At 38.8% G+C, this 22,210-nt stretch overlaps 2 protein-coding genes across 6 annotated transcripts in view; one reads left to right on the top strand and one right to left on the bottom strand.

The window, feature by feature from the left end:
* The first annotated feature begins 16 nt into the window (after positions 1-16).
* usp39 (ubiquitin specific peptidase 39) lies at positions 17-9,781 on the top strand. Its single transcript, XM_061906643.1, has 13 exons — positions 17-219; positions 3,388-3,466; positions 3,562-3,656; positions 3,734-3,870; positions 3,997-4,149; positions 4,238-4,463; positions 4,554-4,628; positions 4,766-4,833; positions 6,010-6,198; positions 7,441-7,583; positions 7,720-7,855; positions 7,944-8,030; positions 9,586-9,781. The coding sequence occupies exons 1-13, from the start codon at positions 159-161 to the stop codon at positions 9,637-9,639; spliced, it is 1,503 nt and encodes a 500-aa protein (XP_061762627.1). The 5' UTR covers positions 17-158; the 3' UTR covers positions 9,640-9,781.
* sftpbb (surfactant protein Bb) overlaps positions 9,704-22,210 on the bottom strand; it is a 63,767-nt gene continuing 51,260 nt past the window's right edge. For all 5 annotated transcript variants that reach the window (XM_061906649.1, XM_061906644.1, XM_061906647.1 and 2 more), the window contains exons 6-12: positions 21,335-21,448; positions 16,771-16,851; positions 15,119-15,302; positions 14,900-15,042; positions 10,785-10,865; positions 10,486-10,593; positions 9,704-10,069 (exon numbers count right to left, since the gene is read on the bottom strand). In XM_061906649.1, coding sequence (XP_061762633.1) covers positions 10,031-10,069; positions 10,486-10,593; positions 10,785-10,865; positions 14,900-15,042; positions 15,119-15,302; positions 16,771-16,851; positions 21,335-21,448 — 750 coding nt within the window. In that variant the 3' untranslated portion in view covers positions 9,704-10,030. The remainder of the gene's footprint in view (positions 10,070-10,485; positions 10,594-10,784; positions 10,866-14,899; positions 15,043-15,118; positions 15,303-16,770; positions 16,852-21,334; positions 21,449-22,210) is intronic.

Below are 22,210 nucleotides of genomic sequence, written 5' to 3'. Positions count from 1 at the left end.
TTTTTTCATCCACTATTATGCTACTGTAATGACGTAACATGGCGGCTTCCGGCACGTTCCGTGGTGTTTCGCATAGGTCCTTCACCCATTCATTTGTCCAGAAATAAAGTTGCATATTCTCCTTTATTCCACACGAAGCCTGTAATTTATGAGCTGCAATGGTTTCTTTAAAGCGAGAAAGAGAAGATGAGGTGGACGACGACGACGAGGACGATGGAGGTGAGTTTTATTCATGTTACTTCCCAGCAGCCCACAGTCGATTAGCCAGTAGCAGGGAAATGCTAGTTTGGTTGCCACTTAGTTAATATCAACATAACAACTGTACAACATAACAATATTATGCAAACACTTTTTCTCAACAATAAACTTGTTTAAACGATGGAAATAAATCTTCCATCTAATCAACAGCTACGTTTACTGGCTAGCATGCTTAGCTAGCATCGCCTCAAATATAACATGATAAAATATTGTAACTTATAACGTGTGGGTGTGAATTTACAACTAGATATATCCGATATTCCGATATTGTCCAACTCTTAATTACCGATACTATTCACACAGTCGTGGACTTAACACATTATTATGCCTAATTTTGTTGTGATGCCCCGCTGGATGCATTTAACTACGTAACAAGGTTTTACAAAATAAATAAACTCAAGTTATGGAAAAAAAATGCCAACATGTCACTGCCATATTTATTATTGAAGTCGCAAAGTGCATCATTTTTTTTTAACATGCCTCAAAACAGCTGCTTGGAATTTGGGACATGCTCTCCCTGAGAGAACATGAGGAGGTTGAGGTGGGGAAGGTAAATTGTAGCATCTCGGAATAGTTAGTGCTGCAAGGGGTTTTGGGTATTTGTTCTGTTGTGTTTATGTTGTGTTACGGTGCGGATGTTCTCCCGAAATGTGTTTGTCATTCTTGTTTGATGTGGGTTCACAGTGTTTGATTGGTTGATTGATTGATTGATACTTTTATTAGTAGATTGCATAGTTCAGTACATATTCCGTACAATTGACCCCAAAATGGTAACACCCGAATACGTTTTTCAACTTGTTTAAGTCAATTCATGGTACAAATATATACTATCAGCATAATACAGTCATCACTGGCGTCCCACTGAATGTGAATTCTCCCTGCCCACTGGGTGTGAGTTTTCCTTGCCCTTTTGTGGGTTCTTCCGAGGATGTTGTAGTCGTAATGATTTGTGCAGTCCTTTGAGACATTTGTGATTTGGGGCTATATAAATAAACATTGATTGATTGATTGATTGATCACACAGGTCAATCATTATAGTATATACATTGAATTTTTTACATTATTAACAATCCGGGGGGTGGGATGAGGAGCTTTTGTTGATATCAGTACTTCAGTCATCAACAATTGCGTCAACAGAGAAATGGACATTGAAACAGTGTAGGTCTTACTTAGTAGGATATGTACAGCCAGCAGAGAACATAGTGAGTTTAGATAGCATAAGAAGTATACATTAGAAGTACATTTGATTATTTACATTAGGTTATTTATAATCCGGGGAGATGGGATGTGAATGGGGGAGGGTATTAGTAAAGGGTTGAAGTTGCCTGGAGGTGTTGATTTAGAGCGGTTTTGAAGGAATATAGAGATGCACTTACTTTTGTGGCACATATTTGTAACATTGTTAAAGTTGTTTATACCGCCACCCTCAGTGTGACCTGTATGCCTTGCATACTGTGTGTGTGTGAGTGTGTGTGCGTGTGCGTGTTTGTGTGTAAAGCCGTTGATATCATGTGATTGGGCCGGAACGCAATGTAGTGCCTTCAAGGTTTATTGGTGCTCTGTACACTACTCTGTACAGCGGCGTTTTAAAAAGTCATACATTTTATTTTCTGAAACCAATACAGATAATTTCCGATATTACATTTTACGATATTACACTCGGACTGCTGATAATATCGGACTGCCAATATTATCGGACATCTTTATTTATAACACATTAAAACTTTAGGATATCAGTATGTGGAAGAAAATTATGGAATGGACTAAGCAAATAAGTCAAACAATGTACTAATATGATCCAGGAACCGTTCAAGCCCAAAGTGTTTATTAAGTACGAGGAAGAAGAATCCTTATTATCATCTTGTACCTTATTGAAAATGAGAACATTTTATTAATCTCATTGTGCGAATCATTACTTAACGATGTGTTTAAGACAACGGTTGTATTCATTATTGATTTAAATTGTGTTACAAATATAGAACAATAAGTTATATAGATAGATACACAGATAGATAGATAGTACTTTATTGATCCAGCAGCAGTGTACAGAGTTGAGATATGATTTAAAAAAGTAAGAAGTAAACAATAAATAATGGGGGTTTATGTTATTGTTTTGCAACCCCTGCGATTCTAGTACCCCTAGAGAGGAGTTGGACAGTCTGATAGCGTGTGGGACAAAATAGTTTTGGGTCCTGCACTTGGGATGAAGCAATCTAGCACTGAACAGGCTCCTCTGGCTACTGATAACGGTATGCAGAGGGTGACTGGCATCATCCATGATGCTCACAAGTTTTTCCACAGTCATCTTCTCTGCCACCGTCACCAGTGAGTCCAGTTTTATTCTGATCGTAGAGCCGCCCCGCCTGATCAGATTCTCCAGTCTGGAGGTGTCCTTCTTTAGATGTATTCACTTATTACTTGCAACGATTAAAAACAGTGCATTTGAAGTAAGAAAGTCCCATCACATTTATTAAATTCATGTAAATGTGTGCTAAACTGGAACATACCCTATAATAAAGGAGCTGGATTGGATTTCTTGGTGTGGTGGCTCGCTGCAGTGAGTCAAATTTTAGAACGGTCCGCATTACTTTATTTACAATAAATACATTGATTATAGGTTATTGACGTTTAGTAATCAATTATGTATTTGTCCATGTCCTAATTGCAATCCATCTAAAAATGTATTATTTCCCCTACCTATATGTGCTAGGTAGAGGTTTATTTCGAACATGTATACAGTTTCAATATGATGCATCACATGCTTTACATATTTTCATTTATCTTTACAACATGTCAGAAAATGAGTAAGAAGAAGCAAAGCTTATTTAATCCTACCCCTTGGCCGCTGAGCACAGCAGCGCAGCTTAGCAGAAAGGACCACTGGTTATTACTACTAACTTACTCTGTACTTATCACATTTTTTAAACTAAATACTAGTATCATATGTGTATATAGTGAATCTGCTGATGTATTTCTGTTGTAGTTGTAAAGACAAAATCAGCCAATAAAAGAAGGCGGATGTCGAGATACGTCAAAATGGCATATATCGGCGACAATAATCGTTCGATCCCTAGTAACTGTGTGCATATTTCAAATAAACTTAAATCATAACCATACTTGATGTTGCAGTGCCAGTCAAAGTCGGGCGAGGACGTGTAGTAGAAGATCGGAGAAGCCGGCACTGTCCATATCTTGACACCATAAACAGGCAAGATGCATTTGAATGTTTATGATAATCAAGCATGAGTTCAAGATACTTATAAATGTCTAGCTCACCTCCTACTTTGTATGTTTATACATCAGGAGTGTGTTGGACTTTGACTTTGAGAAGCTCTGCTCCATCTCTCTCTCCCACATCAACGTGTATGCCTGTCTTATATGCGGGAAGTACTTTCAAGGTATGTGTGTCACTGTCTCAGTTAAACATGCACTTTTTTCTTATTACACTAAAGTACTGACTGGCTTCCTTATGTAGGCCGAGGTCTGAAATCCCACGCGTACACCCACAGTGTCCAATTCACCCACCATGTGTTCCTCAATCTGCACACGCTCAAGTTTTATTGTCTGCCGGACAACTATGAGATCATTGACTCTTCTTTAGAGGACATCACGGTGAGTCAAGCATTTGGATATATTCACTTTTTGAGATGTTGCTTGTGTTGCATCTGACTAGATTGTGCAGCGTTTTTACTTTTTATTATGTGAATATGTAATTTTTTGTCATTTTTGCTTCCACAGTATGTGCTGAAGCCAACATTCACCAAGCAGCACATTTCAGGTCTAGACAAGCAGGGCAAACTTTACCGAGCCTATGATGGAACCACCTACCTGCCAGGGATTGTTGGCCTCAACAACATCAAAGCCAATGACTATGCCAATGTGGTCTTACAGGTATGAAAAACTCAACCATTTCTGTAACCGTAATTAAAATACATTCAAAGAAAATGAAAACTTAATTTGTCCGCTTTGAATTTTCAAGGCCTTTTCCAACGTTCCACCACTGCGGAACTACTTTCTGGAGGAAGAAAATTACAGAGGGATCCGCAGACCACCGGGGGACATCATGTTCCTCTTGGTGCAGCGCTTTGGCGAGCTGATGCGCAAACTTTGGAATCCAAGAAACTTCAAGGCCCACGTGTCGCCCCATGAGATGCTCCAGGCTGTGGTGCTTTGCAGCAAGAAAAACTTCCAAATCACCAAACAAGGTTGGAATTATCTCTGTGAAGAATAACAAGTGAACTGACTTGCTGTTTTATGTAGCTAACATACATACATCTTCTACGTCTGCCATGTAGGTGACGCTGTAGACTTTATGACTTGGTTTTTAAATGCTCTGCATGGCGCTCTTGGAGGCACAAAGAAAAAGCCAAGTGAGTGTGCGGAAACATTTGCATTTTGTCTTAGCTGGGACTGTTGTTTCTTTTTATTTGAATCTATAAGTGTAATCCATCATATATAATAATGTAGTAATTCATATGATTTAATATGTGTTTCTCTGTCATTTTAGCAATCATTACAAAAGCATTTCAAGGCTCCATGCGAATTTTCTCAAAGAAACTACCACACCCGGATTTGGTGAGTTCCCTGACTTAATTTGAACTCCTCCAAAGTTTCCCCTAGATTTGAAACTCTGTTTGGACATCGCTGTGTAGAGTGTGCATTTATCCCCGTGCGTGTGTGGGTTTTCTCCGGATACTCCCGTTTCCTCCCACATTCCAAGAATATGCATGTTAGCTCTATTGAAGACTGCAAATTGTCCATAGATATTATTTGAAATGTGGGAGTAACCTGAAGTGTCCGCAGAAAACCCACACACGCACGGACGGGGAGTCGTATTATGATTTTTTTCTGCATTTAAAACACTTCCTTGTGGTTTACATAAGATATAATGGGGGTTATTTGGTCAAAATTTAGCAAAGATTGTTTTACAGACTGTTTTAAGATGCTCTTTGATCGTGTCTTCAGAATGTTCTGTTTTGTGGACGGGTCTTATTTACGTGCCTCTACTTAGACTGCTTTCTTCATGCCATCTTTGTTGTAGGTTTTATCACTTCCATAGCGAGCTTACTGACAGATATACTGTAAGTTCAAACTGTATGCCACTTTATATTAGAAATGGCAGCAGCGGAAGATGCATGCAAGGTGATGACATAACAATTGCATTACACCTTGCACTGCAAACATAGTTAACTTGTTTAAGACTTACATTAAAAAGCAGGTCTTATTAAAATACTTTTGTTACATGGTGTTGGTGGTGTACAACCTCTTGATCTAATTAAAATGGGAATGAAAAATGCCATTTTCCACATCTTTATTTCCACTAATCACAAAAAGTACTGATTATTATAAGTATCGATAAAAAATATCGATGTATTGGTATCGCTATAGTTAAAATCATTACATTATACCTCTCTAGGTATAGGTGTTTCACATAGTTTTCTGCATGTGAAAAATAATCTCTCTAAAATGTGTTTGCTTTTTATATTTTGGGTGTCTGAAATAAATGATAATAAATAAAATATAAGAATATAAGAACATTTTCTTGTATTTTGTAAGACTTTTTGGAACACATTACTAACAAAGACCCAAGTTTGACTGCATTATGTGAATACAGACTGTTACGTATTGACGAACATATTTCCACATTTTGAGACCCATCTATTTTTGCTAAAGCCGTCCGAGGTTCACCAAAGGTCACATTAGGTTATAGCAACTTCAAACCCCCTGAAATGTAAAAAAATATTTTCACAGACGCCAGAGGAGAAGGATGCACTGCTCTTGACGGAGGAGTACCAGGAACAGATGTCTGAGTCAACGTTTTTATTCTTGACGCTTGACCTTCCCACTGCGCCGTTGTACAAGGATGAAAAGGAGCAGCTTATTATACCACAAGTCCCTCTCTTCAACATCCTGTCCAAGTTCAATGGCGGTACAGAGAAGGTAACATTCCATTGATATTTTCATCAGTGGTTTTAGTCAACAGTTAAACAAAACACATATTGGTGGATTTTCTGTCGATGCTCAGTTTAAAGGCCTACTGAAATGAAATTGTCTTATTTAAACGGGTATTATATGTGTCATACTTGATCATTTCGCGATATTGCCATATTTTTGCTGAAAGGATTTAGTAGAGAACATCGACGATAAAGTTCGCAACTTTTGGTCGCTAATAAAAAAGCTTTGCCTGTACCGGAAGTAGCAGACGATGTGCGCGTGACGTCACCGGTTGTAGGGCTCCTCAAATCCTCACATTGTTTACAATGTGAGCCACCAGCAGTAAGAGCAATTCGGACCGAGAAAGCGACGATTTCCCCATTAATTCGAGCGAGGATGAAATATTCGTGGATGAGGAAAGTTAGAGTGAATCACTTAAAAAAAAAAAAGGTGACAGCTCCAGGCGACGGCAGTGTGAGCGATTCAGATGTTATTAGGCACATTTACTAGGATAATTATGGAAAATCCCTTATCTGCTTATTGTGTTAATAGTGTTTTAGTGAGATTATAAAGTCATACCTGAAAGTTGGAGGGCTGCGGTGAACGCCAGTGTCTCAGAGAAGCCAATGGAGGAGCCAAGATCACAGCTGCCTTTTTGACAGCTGCAGGAGGAGGTCACTTAATCTACTCAAGTCTCCGGTAAGAGCCGAATTAATATCACAATTTTCCCATCCAAAAACTTGCTGGTTGACGTAGAGAAACATGTTAGCTTGACCGCTCTGTGTTAAAGCTTCACAACAAACAAAGAAACACCGACTGTGTTTCGGTGCTAAAGGCAGCTGCAATCCACCGCTTTCCACCAACAGCATTCTTCTTTATAGTCTCCATTATTAATTGAACAAATTGCAAAAGATTCAGCAACACAGATTACTGTGTAATTATGCGATGAAAAGAGACAGCTTTTAGCCGTAAGTGGTGCTGGGCTAAAATGTCCCCTCCAACCAATAACGTCACAAACACGCGTCATCATTCCGCGACATCTTTCCGCGACGTTTTCAACAAGACTCTCCGTGGGAAATTTAAAATTGTAATTTAGTAAACTAAACCGGCCGTATTGGCATGTGTTGCAATGTTAAGATTTCATCATTGATATATAAACTATCAGACTGCGTGGTCGGTAGTAGTGGGTTTCAGTAGGCCTTTAATAACGGTATTTAAAAAGCAGGTTTTTATTTGATGTTCTTTCAGGAGTACAAAACTTACAAGGAAAATTTCCTGAAAAGGTTCCAGCTGACCAAACTTCCACCGTACCTCGTCTTTTGCATCAAAAGGTTCACAAAGAATAACTTCTTTGTAGAAAAGAACCCCACCATAGTCAACTTCCCCATCACGTAAGTGTTAGTCATGCACTCAATCGAAGAGCTTTAGTCAAAAGATTTGACAGAACCAATCGTTGTTATTATATGTTTTTTCAAACTGGACGGTGTTGTTGTTTTTTTTCTTTTTTATTTGTATTCTTTTCATCAGGAATGTAGACCTTCGTGAGTACTTGACAGAAGAGGCCCAAATCACGGAGAAGAACACAACTTATGACCTTGTTGCTAACGTCGTGCATGATGGGAAACCAACTGAAGGAGCCTACAGAATACATGTCCTGCATCATGTAGGTTCACATAGACCATTGTTGCCCTTTGACAACAATAAGCAACTCTGAAAGTGTCATGTTTAAACGTGTTTGGGTCATTTATCAGGGAACTGGGAAGTGGTACGAGATGCAGGACCTGCAAGTGATTGACATCCTACCGCAGATGATTACACTATCAGAGGCCTACATACAGGTAAGTTTTGTATTTGTGAGTTGGTGAAATTAAATGGAGCGGAAGCAATATTAGCACTATTAGCATTTTTCATAGGTCACTAGTGTATCAATATAATGATATGTTTTCAAGCAGTCACTCTGCAACAAAAATGTTGCGATTAAAACTTAAAAAATCTTGACATTCTCATCCATCATATTCATATTTTCAAAAAATGTATGTAAAACAATAATGATGAGTGTAATTTCTCAAGTCAAATGCCCTTAATATTGTACAATTTAAAACATTGTTTTTTTGGGGGTATATATTAAATAAACACCAAAAATTGCAGTTTAAATCCTGCATGACATCACCTAAGGCCCAGTCATGACAATCAGTATTTTTGTCATTAAGAGGAATCGCCATCATGCATGACATCACACAAAACCTCAGTAGAAAATGTCAGTGTACCTCATTTGAGCTCAGTTCAGTCAGCATATATGGATTCATTTTTGGACGTCTTATTTTAGAAGAAAGGGCATAGTGTCAAGAGAGGAAGACTGTGAGAAGAGAAAATCATACATCCAAGCTTAGACAAAAGCACAAATAGATATAAATTATACCGGAAACTACAATGAAGTGGAATCATATTTAGCAATAATGGTCAAGTATTACATGTGCATAGTCATTTATTATGTACTATAGCGATTTGTGGTCGTTTCATAGTAGTTAACTTCTATTTACACGTGTTAATGTTTTAAAAAACGTATTAAGTGCATCTGCTGTGCAAACTCACCTTTGCTATATTAACAATAAGAATATTCAAATATTACTTCAAAAGTGCCTATACAGTTCGTATATACCGGTAATATAAAAAATTACATCTGAAACAGACCCCTTCTAATTTACAAAATACAATTTTTTTATATTTTGTTGACCACTTTATTAATACATTTGACATTTACTGAGGTCTATTTCTTTAATCACAAAGGCTGACTTTTTCTTATCAGTATATTTTTGCCATCATTTTTGCGGTGTTACTCCATTATACAAGATTTTTAGGGTTTATATTAAATTTCAATGTCCAATTATTACACGTGTATGATACACTGGCAGGTATTTAATAATACCCCAACGCAAAACAGGACATAAAAGTCCTTCATTTCTCAAAGGGCATGAAAACATTTTGCATTCATATTGTTTTCTATTTATTGCTCAAATGTCTCAATTAACTTCAGCCCTAAACAAAAATCACCGAACATATGATGCTTTTATTTTAACCACCTGAAGGTACTTTGATCAAATGATGTCACAGTTGTCAGTTAGTATACTTTTGCATAACATCAGTTATTTTACTCATTTTCGTGAGATAGGCTGCAGCACCCCTGTGACCCAAAAGTGACAAGCATTAGAAAATGGATTGATGGAACCATGGGACATGAGTCTGATCAAAAGGCCTTCAAAGCAGTCAAACTTATTAAAATTTTACATGCTTGATATTTTAGTTTGACACTGAATATTCAGAAAACTATATGAATCGCCCTCCAGTGGTATCTTCAGGGCTTCGATGACATTATTTCATGTTTATCTTTTGTAGATATGGAAGAGACAGGAGAGTGGTAAGGACACAAACAACCACACAGGTGCGTAGGGGTTGAAAGGAGCATCACAAGATGAAGACAGGACATTTTACATAGTCACAAACACAACAAAAATTAGAATCATGTTCTTTTTTTTTTTCACAGTTTGTATTTTTATTATGACGTTTCTAAATAAACCTGCTTCTACCTGTAGTTTGTACATCTTACCAAATAAATGTTTGTAGGTCTTTTGTAAAAACATTTCATTAAGTCAGTATACATACAACTGAAGAACGCTGAAAACATGGTGGTTGCAATCACGAATGCACTTTTTCCTGCAGATTCAAAACATTTGAACAAACAGTCTCTTAAGAAACTAAATACAAAACTCATCTTTCAAAAAACAAATGACAATGTCACAAGCGTGCATTGTGTGATTGCATATTTAGGTGATTTAGCGATTCACTTCTTCCACACGTGCTTCTCACAGAAAGCCAGGTTCTGAAACGATAAAGTCAAATCAGTTGTTTTTCAGAATAGCGATACAATTAATTTCAAAAGACCAACTCAAATATTCCATCCATCCAACTCCAACTCAAATATTGATGAAAAAGCAATTAAATAGGTGAAATAGTAATAAGTCATCTGGGAAAGATTACATGCGTTTTAAAATTTGATCTAAAGAATGACTAATTCATGTCGGTGCCTTAAATGAACACTCATAACAAACATATTGTATATAAAGACTGAACAACAAAAGGACATAGTGATTAACAACAGAACAACATTATTGAATGGCTTCCTGTTGGGCTCATGCTAGATGTGACAAGCAAACATAGAGACAACAATAAGACTTTTCCTCTGCATTTTGTGCCTGTCGGAGGTAAAATTAAGCGGCCAGTACGTGTATAACTTACACCACACTTCTGAGCTGTGTCTGAGTCTTTGCACCAGAAGCTTGGCCCCCAAGTGCACGGATTACTTCCCAGCAGGTCGGACTTCTTTGTGCTGCACAGGTCAGCTCTCTGAACACAATAGTGAAGAAAAACTCAAGTACTACACTACAAGACACAATAGTGAAGAAAAACTCAAGTACTACACTTTTACAAAACCTGTCATTTCTCACAAAAGTTGTGTTGTGTAGTAACTATAGTAAAGGACTTTTCACTCTAAGTAGAATAGGATTCCTTTGAAATAATTCGCCCTGTGCACTTACTTCACAAACGTCTGCGTACTCTGCCTGGTTTCCCAAAACCTGCTGGAGTCGAGAGCCGTAGATTCTGGTGAAAGCCTCGCACTGAAAAGACAATGCATTACTTTAAAGACCCATAACATCCAGATGAATTAAATTTAACTAACAAGTTCTCTTAATGTATTTTTTATGCTGAAAATGAATCCGGCAGTAATGTCCGCCCCACAATTACCTTTTCAGTAGGGGTGTAACGGTACGTGTATTTGTATTGAACCGTTTCGGTACAGGGGTTTCGGTTCGGTTCGAAGGTGTACCGAACGAGTTTCCACACGGACATATTAAATAGCGTACAGCACGTTGTGTAAACAATGCACACCGAGGCACAACACACGGCATGCTAGCAGTGACCGGGCTACGATAGACTGACCATACCTCCTCTTTTCACCGGATATGTCCTCTTTTGCGGGGCTGCCGGGTGAAGTTTCTTGAATGCCTCAAATGTCCGGCATTTTGAGTTAGGGTTGCGTGTATTTTCAATGTACGTTCAGGGTTAAGAAGGGGTTAAAAACAAAACACATTGTGCACGCAGCAGCATTCGTGAGGGAGGGGCAGAGACAGAGAGAGCGAGAGAGTTATGATAAACGTGCATGCGTCACCAGGCTCTGCTTTTTATCCATAGATTTATCCGATTTTATTTTTTATTACCTGTAGCAGGGGTGTCAAAAGTGTACCATTTGCGGCCCACAGCTAATGTTTTAAAGGCCCAAGACACTTTCTAAAAATACTATCAAAATAAACAAAAACATAACAAAAGTAAAATAAAAAATCTTAAGGGCTAAATGTAATTTAGAAAAAATGTCATAGTTGACTAATAAAACAAAGCTGTTTTATTTTCTTTCAAACTGTCATTGCTCAAAAGGGAATATTGAATCAAAGTCAATGTTATTATGAATTATTGACCTATCCAAGGTTCTGATTACTTCACATCAAATATTCCACTAAGAAAAATATTTTTGGTGGAAGATTTTGCAAATTTGGTAATTAAATAACCAAAAAATGTATATATATATATTTTTTTTTACTGTACCGAAAATGAACCGAACCATGACCTCTGAACGTACCGAACCGAAATTTTTGTGTTCCGTTACACCCTTACTTTTCAGTTATCTGTAGATAACCAACTGTACTTGGAATGCCCCCTCTCCATCGTCAGACTCGGTATGCTTGTCGCCCCCTTAATTGGATATTTTTGTCGCCCTCGTGTATGATTCCTTTAAGGTTAACATGATAAGCAAATAATACCTTTATTATACTAGCGGCTTACTTTTTTTTTTTTCGTTTTTGTGGACGGGACTGCTCTTCTTTCTAATTTCTTTTGCAGGTTCTGACTCTTAAATATTTTTCAAACAAAGTCGACTACCCTTGAAGTCAATCATTAAAATGATCTCTTCAATACTCTCACTTGGTCTACCACATTATTTTGAGTCAATTTGACTCAAAAGGTCCATACTTTCCTCATATTCCCATCATTTAGATATGTATGCAAGCTGACCCCTTCCTTATTTGTATTGCTCTGCCCTGCAACAATGCATCTGGCAGACATATTGGATCATTCCTTCAGATTCAGTGTGGAAATAGCATGATTCAGGATTAAGATGCTAGCAAAACACACTGTGCAATTACAAATTTTGCCTCCAGTTTCTCCTGGTGAAGTCAGCAGGATGATACAGGCCCGCCCACATTTTGGAGCTAAAAGTTGGCATTCTAAATGTGTTAAAACTCATTAGAAAACAAGCCTACTACTGTCTATATTTGGTACAATTTTACCTGTAGACATACTTTTTAGGTCCAGAACTATGAAATAAGTGTCAATGTTGTCAGCATTAGCGGGGCCTTTTAAGTACTTAAGTCAAGAAAATTGCAAGATTTTTAATAGATTGTGATCCCCAATCAACGAAGACCACCTATCCCAACGAACTAAGGATGACTGATGTACACTCTAGACCAGTGTTTTTCAACAATTTTTGGAGCCAAGGCACATTTTTTGCATAGGAAAAATTCGGAGGTACACTACGAGCAGAAATCATTAAAAAACTAAACTAAGTTGACAGTAAAAAGTTGTTGTCGCAATTGTTGGATATGACTTTAAACCATAACCAACCATGCATCAATATAGATCTTGTCTCAAAGTAGGTGTACTGTCACGACTTGGTGTGACTTATTTAGAGATTTTTGCCATTTTCCTGTGTGTGTAGTGTTTTCCCTCTAGTCTTGTGCTCCTATTTTGGTGGCTTATTCTCTTTTTTTTTGGTATTTTCCTGTAGCAGTTTCATGTCGTCCTTTGTGCGAAATTTCCCGCATCTACTTTGTTTTAGCAATCAAGAATATTTCAGTTGTTTTTAATCCTTCTTTGTGGGGACAATGTTGATTGTCATGTTCGGGTGTGCATTGAAGACGCTGTCTTTGCTCCACAGTAAGTCTTTGCTGTCGTCCAGCATTCTGTTTTTGTTTACTTTGTAGCCAGTTCAGTTTTAGGTTTGTTCTGCATAGCCTTCCCTAAGCTTCAATGCCTTTTCTTAGGGGCACTCACCTATAGTTTATTTTTGGTTTAAAGGCCTACTGAAATTAGATTTTCTTATTTAAACGGGGATAGCAGGTTCATTCTATGTGTCATACTTGATCATTTCGCAATATTGCCATATTTTCGCTGAAATGATTTAGTAGAGAACATCGACGATAAAGTTTGCAACTTTTGGTGCTGATAAAAAAGCCTTGCCTGTACCGGAAGTAGCAGACGATATGCGCATGACGTCACGGGTTGTGGAGCTCCTCACATCTGAACATTGTTTACAATCATGGCCACCAGCAGCGAGAGCGATTCAGACCGAGAAAGTGACGATTTCCCCATTCATTTGAGAGAGGATAAAAGATTCGTGGATGAGGAAAGTGAAGGACTAGGGAAAAAAAAGACTACGGTATGCAGTGGGAGCGATTCAGATGTTATTAGACAAATTTACTAGGATAATTCTGGAAAATCCCTTATCTGCTTATTGTGTTACTAGTGTTTTAGTGAGATTATATGGTCGTACCTGTACAACCTGAAGGTCGGCCCCGCACATTTCTTCAGCACCAGTCGACGGGGTGGTGGCGATACCCATCTCTGCCCTTCGCAAGGGACCCTCTTCGAAACACGATCTTTCGAAATGATTGCTGCATTATACACTGTAATTTGTGTGTGTGGTCCAATCCAACCGTGTTCGCTTGACCGCTCTGTTCCATAGTAAAGCTTCACCGTCATCTTTCGGAAATGTAAACAATGAAACACCGGCTGTGTTTGTGTTGCTAAAAGCGGCCGTAATACACCGCTTTCCACCTACAGCTTTCTTTGACGTCTCCATTATTTATTGTACAAATTGCAAAAGATTCAGCAACACATACGTCCATAATACTGTGGAATTATGCGATGAAAAGAGACGACTTATAGCTGTGAACGGTGCTGGAATAAAATATCCTCTAAAATGCGTGACGTCACGCGCACGCGTCATCATACCGCAACGTTTTAGCATGATACTTCGGCGCGAAATTTAAAATTGCAATTTAGTAAACTAAACCGGCCGTATTGGCATGTGTTGCAATGTTAAGATTTCATCATTGATGTATTAACTATCAGAATGCGTGGTCGGTAGTAGTGGGTTTCAGTAGGCCTTTAAGCATGAGTCAACTTTTTCACTGCACGCTGCCTCCCGCTGTTAACTACATCCACATAGCAATTAGCTACCGGCTGCCATCTATTGATATAGAAGAGTATTACATGGTTACTCTGCTGAGCTCTAGACAGCACCGACACTCAACAACAACACATCATTTGCAGACTATAATTACTGGTTTGCCAAAAACATTTTTAACCCAAATAGGTCAAATAATTTCCCACGGCACACCAGACTGTATCTAACGGCACACTTGTGTGGTTGAAAAACACTGCTCTAGATGGATCACCTGGCATCCAGTCACATCTTTAGAAAGAACTTGCAAATGCAACATAACTCCAGAAACCATCTTGCTACATTCCGCTGTATGATAATGGTTTAGAAATGGTATGAAGGTTTGAAGAATCTCATAGCTAGGGTAAATAGTCCTACCTTTGGAATGGCATTTGGGTATTGCCCACACACAGATTGGAGGAAAGTGGATGTTTGAGGCTGCGTGGCATTGAGACCCAGCTGAAGTCGGCTCAGCAAGGCCAGTGTGTGGCACGACTCACAGTCTAAGGGGACAGGAACCTCTGGGAAGTTGTCACAGAATGAACACATGGTTAGAAAGTAGGAACCATCTAGCTTGTAAAAGAAGCTGCAACTAACCTGGAGCAGGCAAGTCCTTGAACCAACAGACGTGTAGGAGCGCACATATCGTGTGAGGAGCGGCCGACGAAAGAAGAAACTCTACTATCTGCACGCCATATTTGTCAACAAATTCATCACACTCAGCCTTGTAGCTCTGAGGAAGGAGATCGCAGACCTCGCCCATGAGCTTCATTAAAGCATCCTGCGGATTGATGAACACAAATCAGGCATACTGGAAAAAACACTGCTTTAGTGTTAATGAAAACTGGGTATTTTATTTTAAAGGTAAACCGAATAATGTATTTCATGTTTGTGCATGACTTCCTTTTAACACAAGCAGATTTGAGCTAAATTGAACCGCCATGTTTCAGCAACCGGCAAAAAACGGAAGCATTGCGTATGTTGGGCGCTGGACGTGGTGCAAACCGACACAAAGACTTGAATGGAAACAGAAAGTCAGCTGCCGTGGCGGCGCCATTCTGCGGCTGTTACGCATTCAGTAGAAATTCAGGGTAAAAAAAACGTCCACCAATGTTTTATATCCAAAACATGCTATAAGTATATATGTAATGTAATAACAGGCACATTCATAATAATATGTAATAGTTACCCTATTTTGGTCATTTTAAGCATTACCGGAACTTCTTCATGGGCACATTGATTTCACAGAGCAATGGACACTATACTTCTGCCAACGAAAAAGCCTTTTCTTTGTTTGCAACCATTAACCGTAGCAGTCTTTGTGAGAGAGGAAGATTATGAGTACTTTGGGACAATTGAGGATCTAGAAGCTTATATTTTTGAGAGTAAATATACGTAGAGTGAACTATACTGTTCACAAGAAGATGAAAAGGCAACAAGAGAGTGTCAAACGTTGGAGCAGACGGGGGCCCGAGAGAGTCAGGATGGAAGGAGTGGATACAATTTCTGTCAGGGAAACACAAGTTTATCAACAACATCGACATGACTTGATGGTGCAAATGTTGAACTTCTAAGCCTTGCCTACAAAAACAGCTGCACACGTTACCATCACCAAAACGCTTTGTGTATCTGGCGAATAGAACACTAAAAGATTGCATCACAAAAAATGCAAAAAATGTTTGTTCTAACTAACTCTGCAGTGGTAGAAACTGTTTCCCACCTACCCAAAATCAACTGGAAAAGACGGCCCAAGTCAGCTGCACCAGACAGATAAACTGAATTGTGTATGATGGGCAAAATAATAAAAAAAAGTGCAGTTAAGGACCTGAAAACTGTCACTGAACGCTTAAGTCTAAGTGAACGTGACATGCGTCAAAGACAGAAGGAAATCGTAAACGATAATTACATTCTGTGCAGGCGTTTAAATTGCTGTCTCGTCACACATTACAACTTTGTCTCTACACTAATTAATATATTGTCTGTGCTAATACATTCACTACTAATACTTTGTAGGCCTGTCGAGTCTAACTTGTCTGTTGTTTACCTGTCATCTTTCAATCAAGTCACGGAAACTTCACTAGCAGATACAATTACAGTTTCAAATGTATGTCTTTTGAAGAATGAAATATTTATTGAGCAATATTGAGGCGTCATGTCGTGTTACAAACGCACAGTGTACTTCCCTTGCCCCGTCCACAATGCATGTCTTGCTTTGCAAAAACGAATACATACAAAAATAAACCACATACCTCTGTCATATTCTGGGGCAACATAGTCTCCAGTTTCTTGATGATATACAAGCACAGGGTGCAAGCTGGGTTAAATTGTTCCTGATGGAGAAAAGAAGACACAGCCACATATTGAGATGCAATACAAGAGCTTGATTGAGTTCACTCTTTAAAACACAGGTGTCAAACTCACTAAGATCTGGCTAGCCAGGGCATTGTACAGTATGTGGCCTATCATGTCCATTAACACGGTCCATCAGATCATTTAAAGGGCACCTATTATGCTAAATTCACTTTACCTATTGGTACCTGTATTGTGTATTTGGGTTTTACACAAGTCACACAAAAAATAATCAAACCACGCAGGCTTTGGTAGAAATTTACCCAAAGAGCTTTAAGTGAGTCCACCATTGTAGTCTGAAGCTGTATTCCATGGGTGTCAAACTTAGGCCCGCAGGCCAAATTTGACCCGCCATACAATTTAATTTGGTCCTTGAGGCAATATCAAATTAACATTAAGAGCTGGCCCGCCGGTACTATAAAGGCACTGGCTTTAGCGTTGTCTACAATATGTTGTCACGTCCGCTTTTACTCCATACAGACAGCGTGCCGGCTAAGTCACATGACATATGCAACTTGTACACACACTTAAGTGAATGCCATGCATACTTGCTCAACAGCCATACAGGTCAGACTGAGGGTGGCTGTATAAACAATTAACACATTTCGGGAGAACATCCGCACCGTAACACAACATAAACACAACAGAACAAATACCCGGAACCCCTTGCAGCACTGACTACCACCAAAACCCGCGCCCCACCACCAACCCCACCCATCTTATTATTTTAAGATTTATTAGCCTGTGGAAAATGTAATGTTGATATTTACCTCAGAAGGCTCCAAATAGAAAAGAGGCATTAAATGTTTTATTGAAATTGTATTTGACCATTTTTTTTCCCGTTCGTTTTTTGAATGTTGATTTTGCACTATTATGTTATATAATTATTGCTTGTTCCATATTCATTGTGTAAGCAAATCAATGTAGCAAACTGAGCAATAATTAACAATTTATTCATGCACTTTCTCTTGCTACTTCAAGGCTTGAATGTTATTTTATTTTCAAATTTATTATTAGCCTGTGGACAAAGTTCATTTTGATATTCACCTCAGAATGCTGCAAATAGAAAAGAGGCACTCAATTTTTATTTCAATTTTATGTGATATGCCATTGATCATTTTTTAATTACTATTATTATTATTTGAAACTTGATTTTGCATGTCACTATAAAGTTATATAAGCCTTTCTTGTTCAATATTCAATGCAAAACTTGTTTGGGTCCCTATTAAAAGGTTCATTTGTTCAACCCTTGGCCCGCGGCTTTGTTCAGTTTAAAATTTTGGCCCACTCTGTATTTGACTTTGACACCCCTGCTGTAGTCAATAAGCTCATTCCCTTTTCACTATCCTCTAGTTGTGAGGCAGACCGGCTCGTACATTAACATGGCTCCTCTGCTGTTGCCATTTGGAATAAAAAGTAGTGCATGCATGGTTTGAACTTATATCTGTCATTAAACTCCAAATGCAAGCACTAAAGATTACACCAAAGATGGCTGGGAGAAGACTGAGTGAAAGTGGAGGCACGTAAATAATACCGCCCACAAAACGGTGCATTCTGAAGACGGTCAGAAAGTGGCTTGAAGATGGTCTGTAAAACATAACCTCTGCTAAATGTTGACTAAAGAACCACCATTACATGTTATGTAGACCACAAGAAAGTGTATTAAATAGAGAAAAAAACATAACATAACCCCTTTAAGTGGCCCGCCATTTCATTTTAAAAGGTCCGCCACTTTTAACAAACATTTAGTGCATGCAATTGCCTATGTTCTACATCAGGGGTCGGGAACCTTTTTGGCTGAGAGAGCCATGAAATCCAAATATTTCAAAATGTATTTCTGTGAGAGCCATATAATATTTTTTTACACAGAATACAACAAAATGCGTGCCCTTTTAAGTAAGACCAACATTTTTAAAGTATAATAAGTCTCTTATTCTTTTTAATATTCCTTTTTATTCCGAAGCTAACCAATAATAAATAAAACCATTACCATTAATGCGACTTCTTGAACAGGTGTGGTAGAAAACGGTTGGATGGATTAAAATGCATGAGAATGTTTTATATTTTTAATGTTATTTTTAAACATTGTGATTATGTTAGAATAATTATGTATATATTATCACACAACTTTTATGCTTGAGGGCCGTTGCTATAATTAATTATTGTCAATTGTGTTCAAGTGGTATTTTTCATTGTCTGTGCAAAGCTGACAATCCAAAAGATTGCCATTCAGTCTGGTATCAGCGTCTGTGTCCAGGAACGGCCCGCTGACTGCCAAGGCCGAACACCGCCGTGACGCGGACAGAGCAGAGAGACAAGGCGATATCACCACAACAAACACATTTGCATTTTTGCATAATCATATATTGTGTCTAACTGGAGTTGTCGAGATTACCTCCTTCCCTCAGCGACATCTTCAGTGACGTAAACAGGGACCTCCCAAATAAATAGTGGAAGCACACAGGCTGGACTTTTAGAACGTAGTTTGGATCTGTTACTAGAATACAGCCCAAAACACATGTCTCCTCATTGAGCCAAATTGAACTCTGTCTCTGCATAATTCCTTGCTCCTCGTCTGTTTATTAAATGTCATCAATGTTTGAACCTGAAAGATTACCAGCGGATATAATGTAGAAATGTCAGCTAAGAATTATCTAAGAGCCAGATGCAGTCATCAAAAGAGCCAAATCTGGCTCCAGAGCCATAGGTTCCCTACCCCTGTTCTACATTAATAATTTTATATAGTCATGCAACAAAAGGTTCCAATCATTTTTCGGGGGTTATCAAAAATAAATACTGAAATATCTGTCCATCACATGGGTGCCAAATTTGGCCCGCCGTGTAATTTCATTTGGCCCTTGAGGCAATATGAAATTAACATTAGAGCTGGCCCGCCGGTATTATACAGTGTCAGTGCCGCTGTAACACCGCATTCACCGGTAATACTCATACTTGCCAACCCTCCCGATTTTCCCGGACTCCCAAATTTCAGTGCCGCTCCCGAAAATCTCCCGGGGCAACCATTCTTCCGAATTTCTCCCGATTTCCACATGGACGACAATATTGGGGGCGTGCCTTAACGGCACCGCCTTTGGCGTCCTCTACAACCTGTCGTCACGTCTGCTTTTCCTACATAGAAATAGCGTGCCAACCCAGTCACATAATATACACGACTTTTACACACACACGCACACAAGTGAATGCAAGCACACTTGTTCAACAGCCATACAGGTCACACTGAGGGTGGTCGTATAAACAACTTTAACACTGTTACAAATATGCACCACACTGTGAACCCACACCAAACATGAACCCACACCAAACAAGAATAACAAACACATTTCGGGAGAACATCCGCACCGTAACACAACATAAACACAACAGAACAAATACCCAGAACCCCTTGCAGCACTAACTCTTCGGGGACGCTAAAATATACCACCCCCCAGCAATAATTAACGTTTTAGTTCTCTTGCTACTTCAAGGCTTGAATGTTTGATTAATTCATTATTGTTATTTTATTTTCAAATGTATTATTAGCCTGTGGAAAAAGTTTATTTTGATATTTACCTCAGAGGGCTGCAAATAGAAAAGAGGCATTAAATTTTTATTTAAATTTTATTTGATATGCCATTGATATTTTATAATAATTATTATTATTATTATTATTTAAAACTCGATTTTACATGTCGCTATAAAGTTGTATAAGCCTTGCTTGTTCAATATTCAATGCAAAACTTGTTTGGGTCCCTATTAAAAGGTTAATTTGTTCAACCTTGGCCCGCGGTTTTGTTCAGTTTTAAATTTTGGCCCACTCTGTATTTGAGTTTGACACCCCTGGTCTATCATATTGACTTACAATCTCAAAAGTAAGTTATCACGGACGTGGCTCATATGGTACAGCGGCCGTGCCAGCAACTTGAGGGGTCCAGGTTCGATTCCAGCTTCCGCTATCCTTGTCATGGCCATTGGGTCCTTGGGCAAGACACTTCACCTACCTTGCTCCCAGTGCCACTCATATGGGTGCATGTTTGTCAACGAATGTTTTTTGGTGGTCGACGGGGCCGTAGTTGCAAATTGGCAGGCACACTTCCATTGTCTACCCCAGGGTAGGTGTGGGCACAAATGTAGCTTACCACTGTAGAGTGGAATTAATTATGGGTTTTCAGTTCTTTGTAAAGCGCTATGAGTGTCAAGAAAAGCGCAATACAAATCTAACCCATTAATATTATCCACCTATCCATCAAAACTTTTACCGGATAAATTTCTATTCGTATATATTGACTGTTGTTTGGGACAGCCATATTTGTGACGTGACCCTCAATAAAACCTAAGTTGACACCCCTGCTTTAAACCGTATCGCTCACGTCGCTAAATAAGTTAACAGTTGCCTTACAAACAAACACATCAGTGTTATAGGGAAGTGAGTTTAGTGGACTGAAAATTCCACTTCTAATGTCTTACACTGGGATGAGTGTTGGTGAGTGCGGCTTTCACGGTGCCATCTTGGGAAAGTTTCTCTTCCTCATCCTTGTCGGTCGGACACAGCCTAAAGGCTGAACAGGTAGCTTTCACTTCCTAGAAAAGACAATCACACACAGTCCTTACACATAAAGCATGCAATGAGGGTATCAGTGTGTGCATTCGGAAAGTATTCACAGCGCTTCACTTATTCCACATATTGTTATGTTACAGCCTTGTGACGCTCAGCCAAAATGGATCAAATTCAATTTTGTCCTTAAAATTTTGCAAACTACCCCAAAATGACCATGTGAAAATATGTTTTTTGTTTTGCGGATGTATTACACATTTTTAAAAAATTACATGTTCATAATTTCTTGACGCACCTTTGGCAGGAATTACAGCCTAAAGTATTTTTGACCATGATGCTACAAGCTTGGCACAGCAGTCTTTGCGCAGTTTTGCCCATTCCTCTTTGCAGCACCTCTCAAGCTCCATCATGTTGGAGGGGAAGCTTTAGTTTTCATCCAAGATGTCTCTGTATATTGCTGCATCCATCTTTCCCTCTGTCCTGACAAGTCTCCCAGTTCTTGGTGCTGAAAAACATCCCCTCAGCATGATGCTGCCACCATAATGCTTCACTGCAGGGATGGTATTGGCCTGCTGATGAGCGGTGCCTGGTTTCCTTCTAACACGCCTGGCATTCACGCCAATGAGTTCAATATTTGACTCATCAGACTAGAGAATTTTGTTTCTCATGATCTGAAAAAACGTATTTTTCTTTTACTAAGAAATGGCTTCGTTCTGGCCTCTGTACCATACAGGCCTGATTAGCGGATTGCTACAGAGATACATTATATTGTCAAAAGTTTTTGGGCA

The sequence above is a fragment of the Nerophis ophidion genome, linkage group LG07 (assembly GCF_033978795.1).
Source record: "Nerophis ophidion isolate RoL-2023_Sa linkage group LG07, RoL_Noph_v1.0, whole genome shotgun sequence".
Classification (NCBI taxonomy): Eukaryota; Metazoa; Chordata; class Actinopteri; order Syngnathiformes; family Syngnathidae; genus Nerophis; species Nerophis ophidion.
Note: the sequence above shows the minus strand (reverse complement) of the source record. Positions and strands in the feature narration are given on the sequence as shown.

Bases quoted from the DNA above. Each gene is read 5' to 3' on its own strand.
- usp39 (XM_061906643.1), top strand. From the start codon at position 159: ATGGTTTCTTTAAAGCGAGAAAGAGAAGATGAGGTGGACGACGACGAC. The intron at 4,629-4,765 runs GTGAGTGTGCGG...CTGTCATTTTAG, and splicing joins AGGCACAAAGAAAAAGCCAA to CAATCATTACAAAAGCATTT. The intron at 7,584-7,719 runs GTAAGTGTTAGT...TCTTTTCATCAG, and splicing joins ATAGTCAACTTCCCCATCAC to GAATGTAGACCTTCGTGAGT.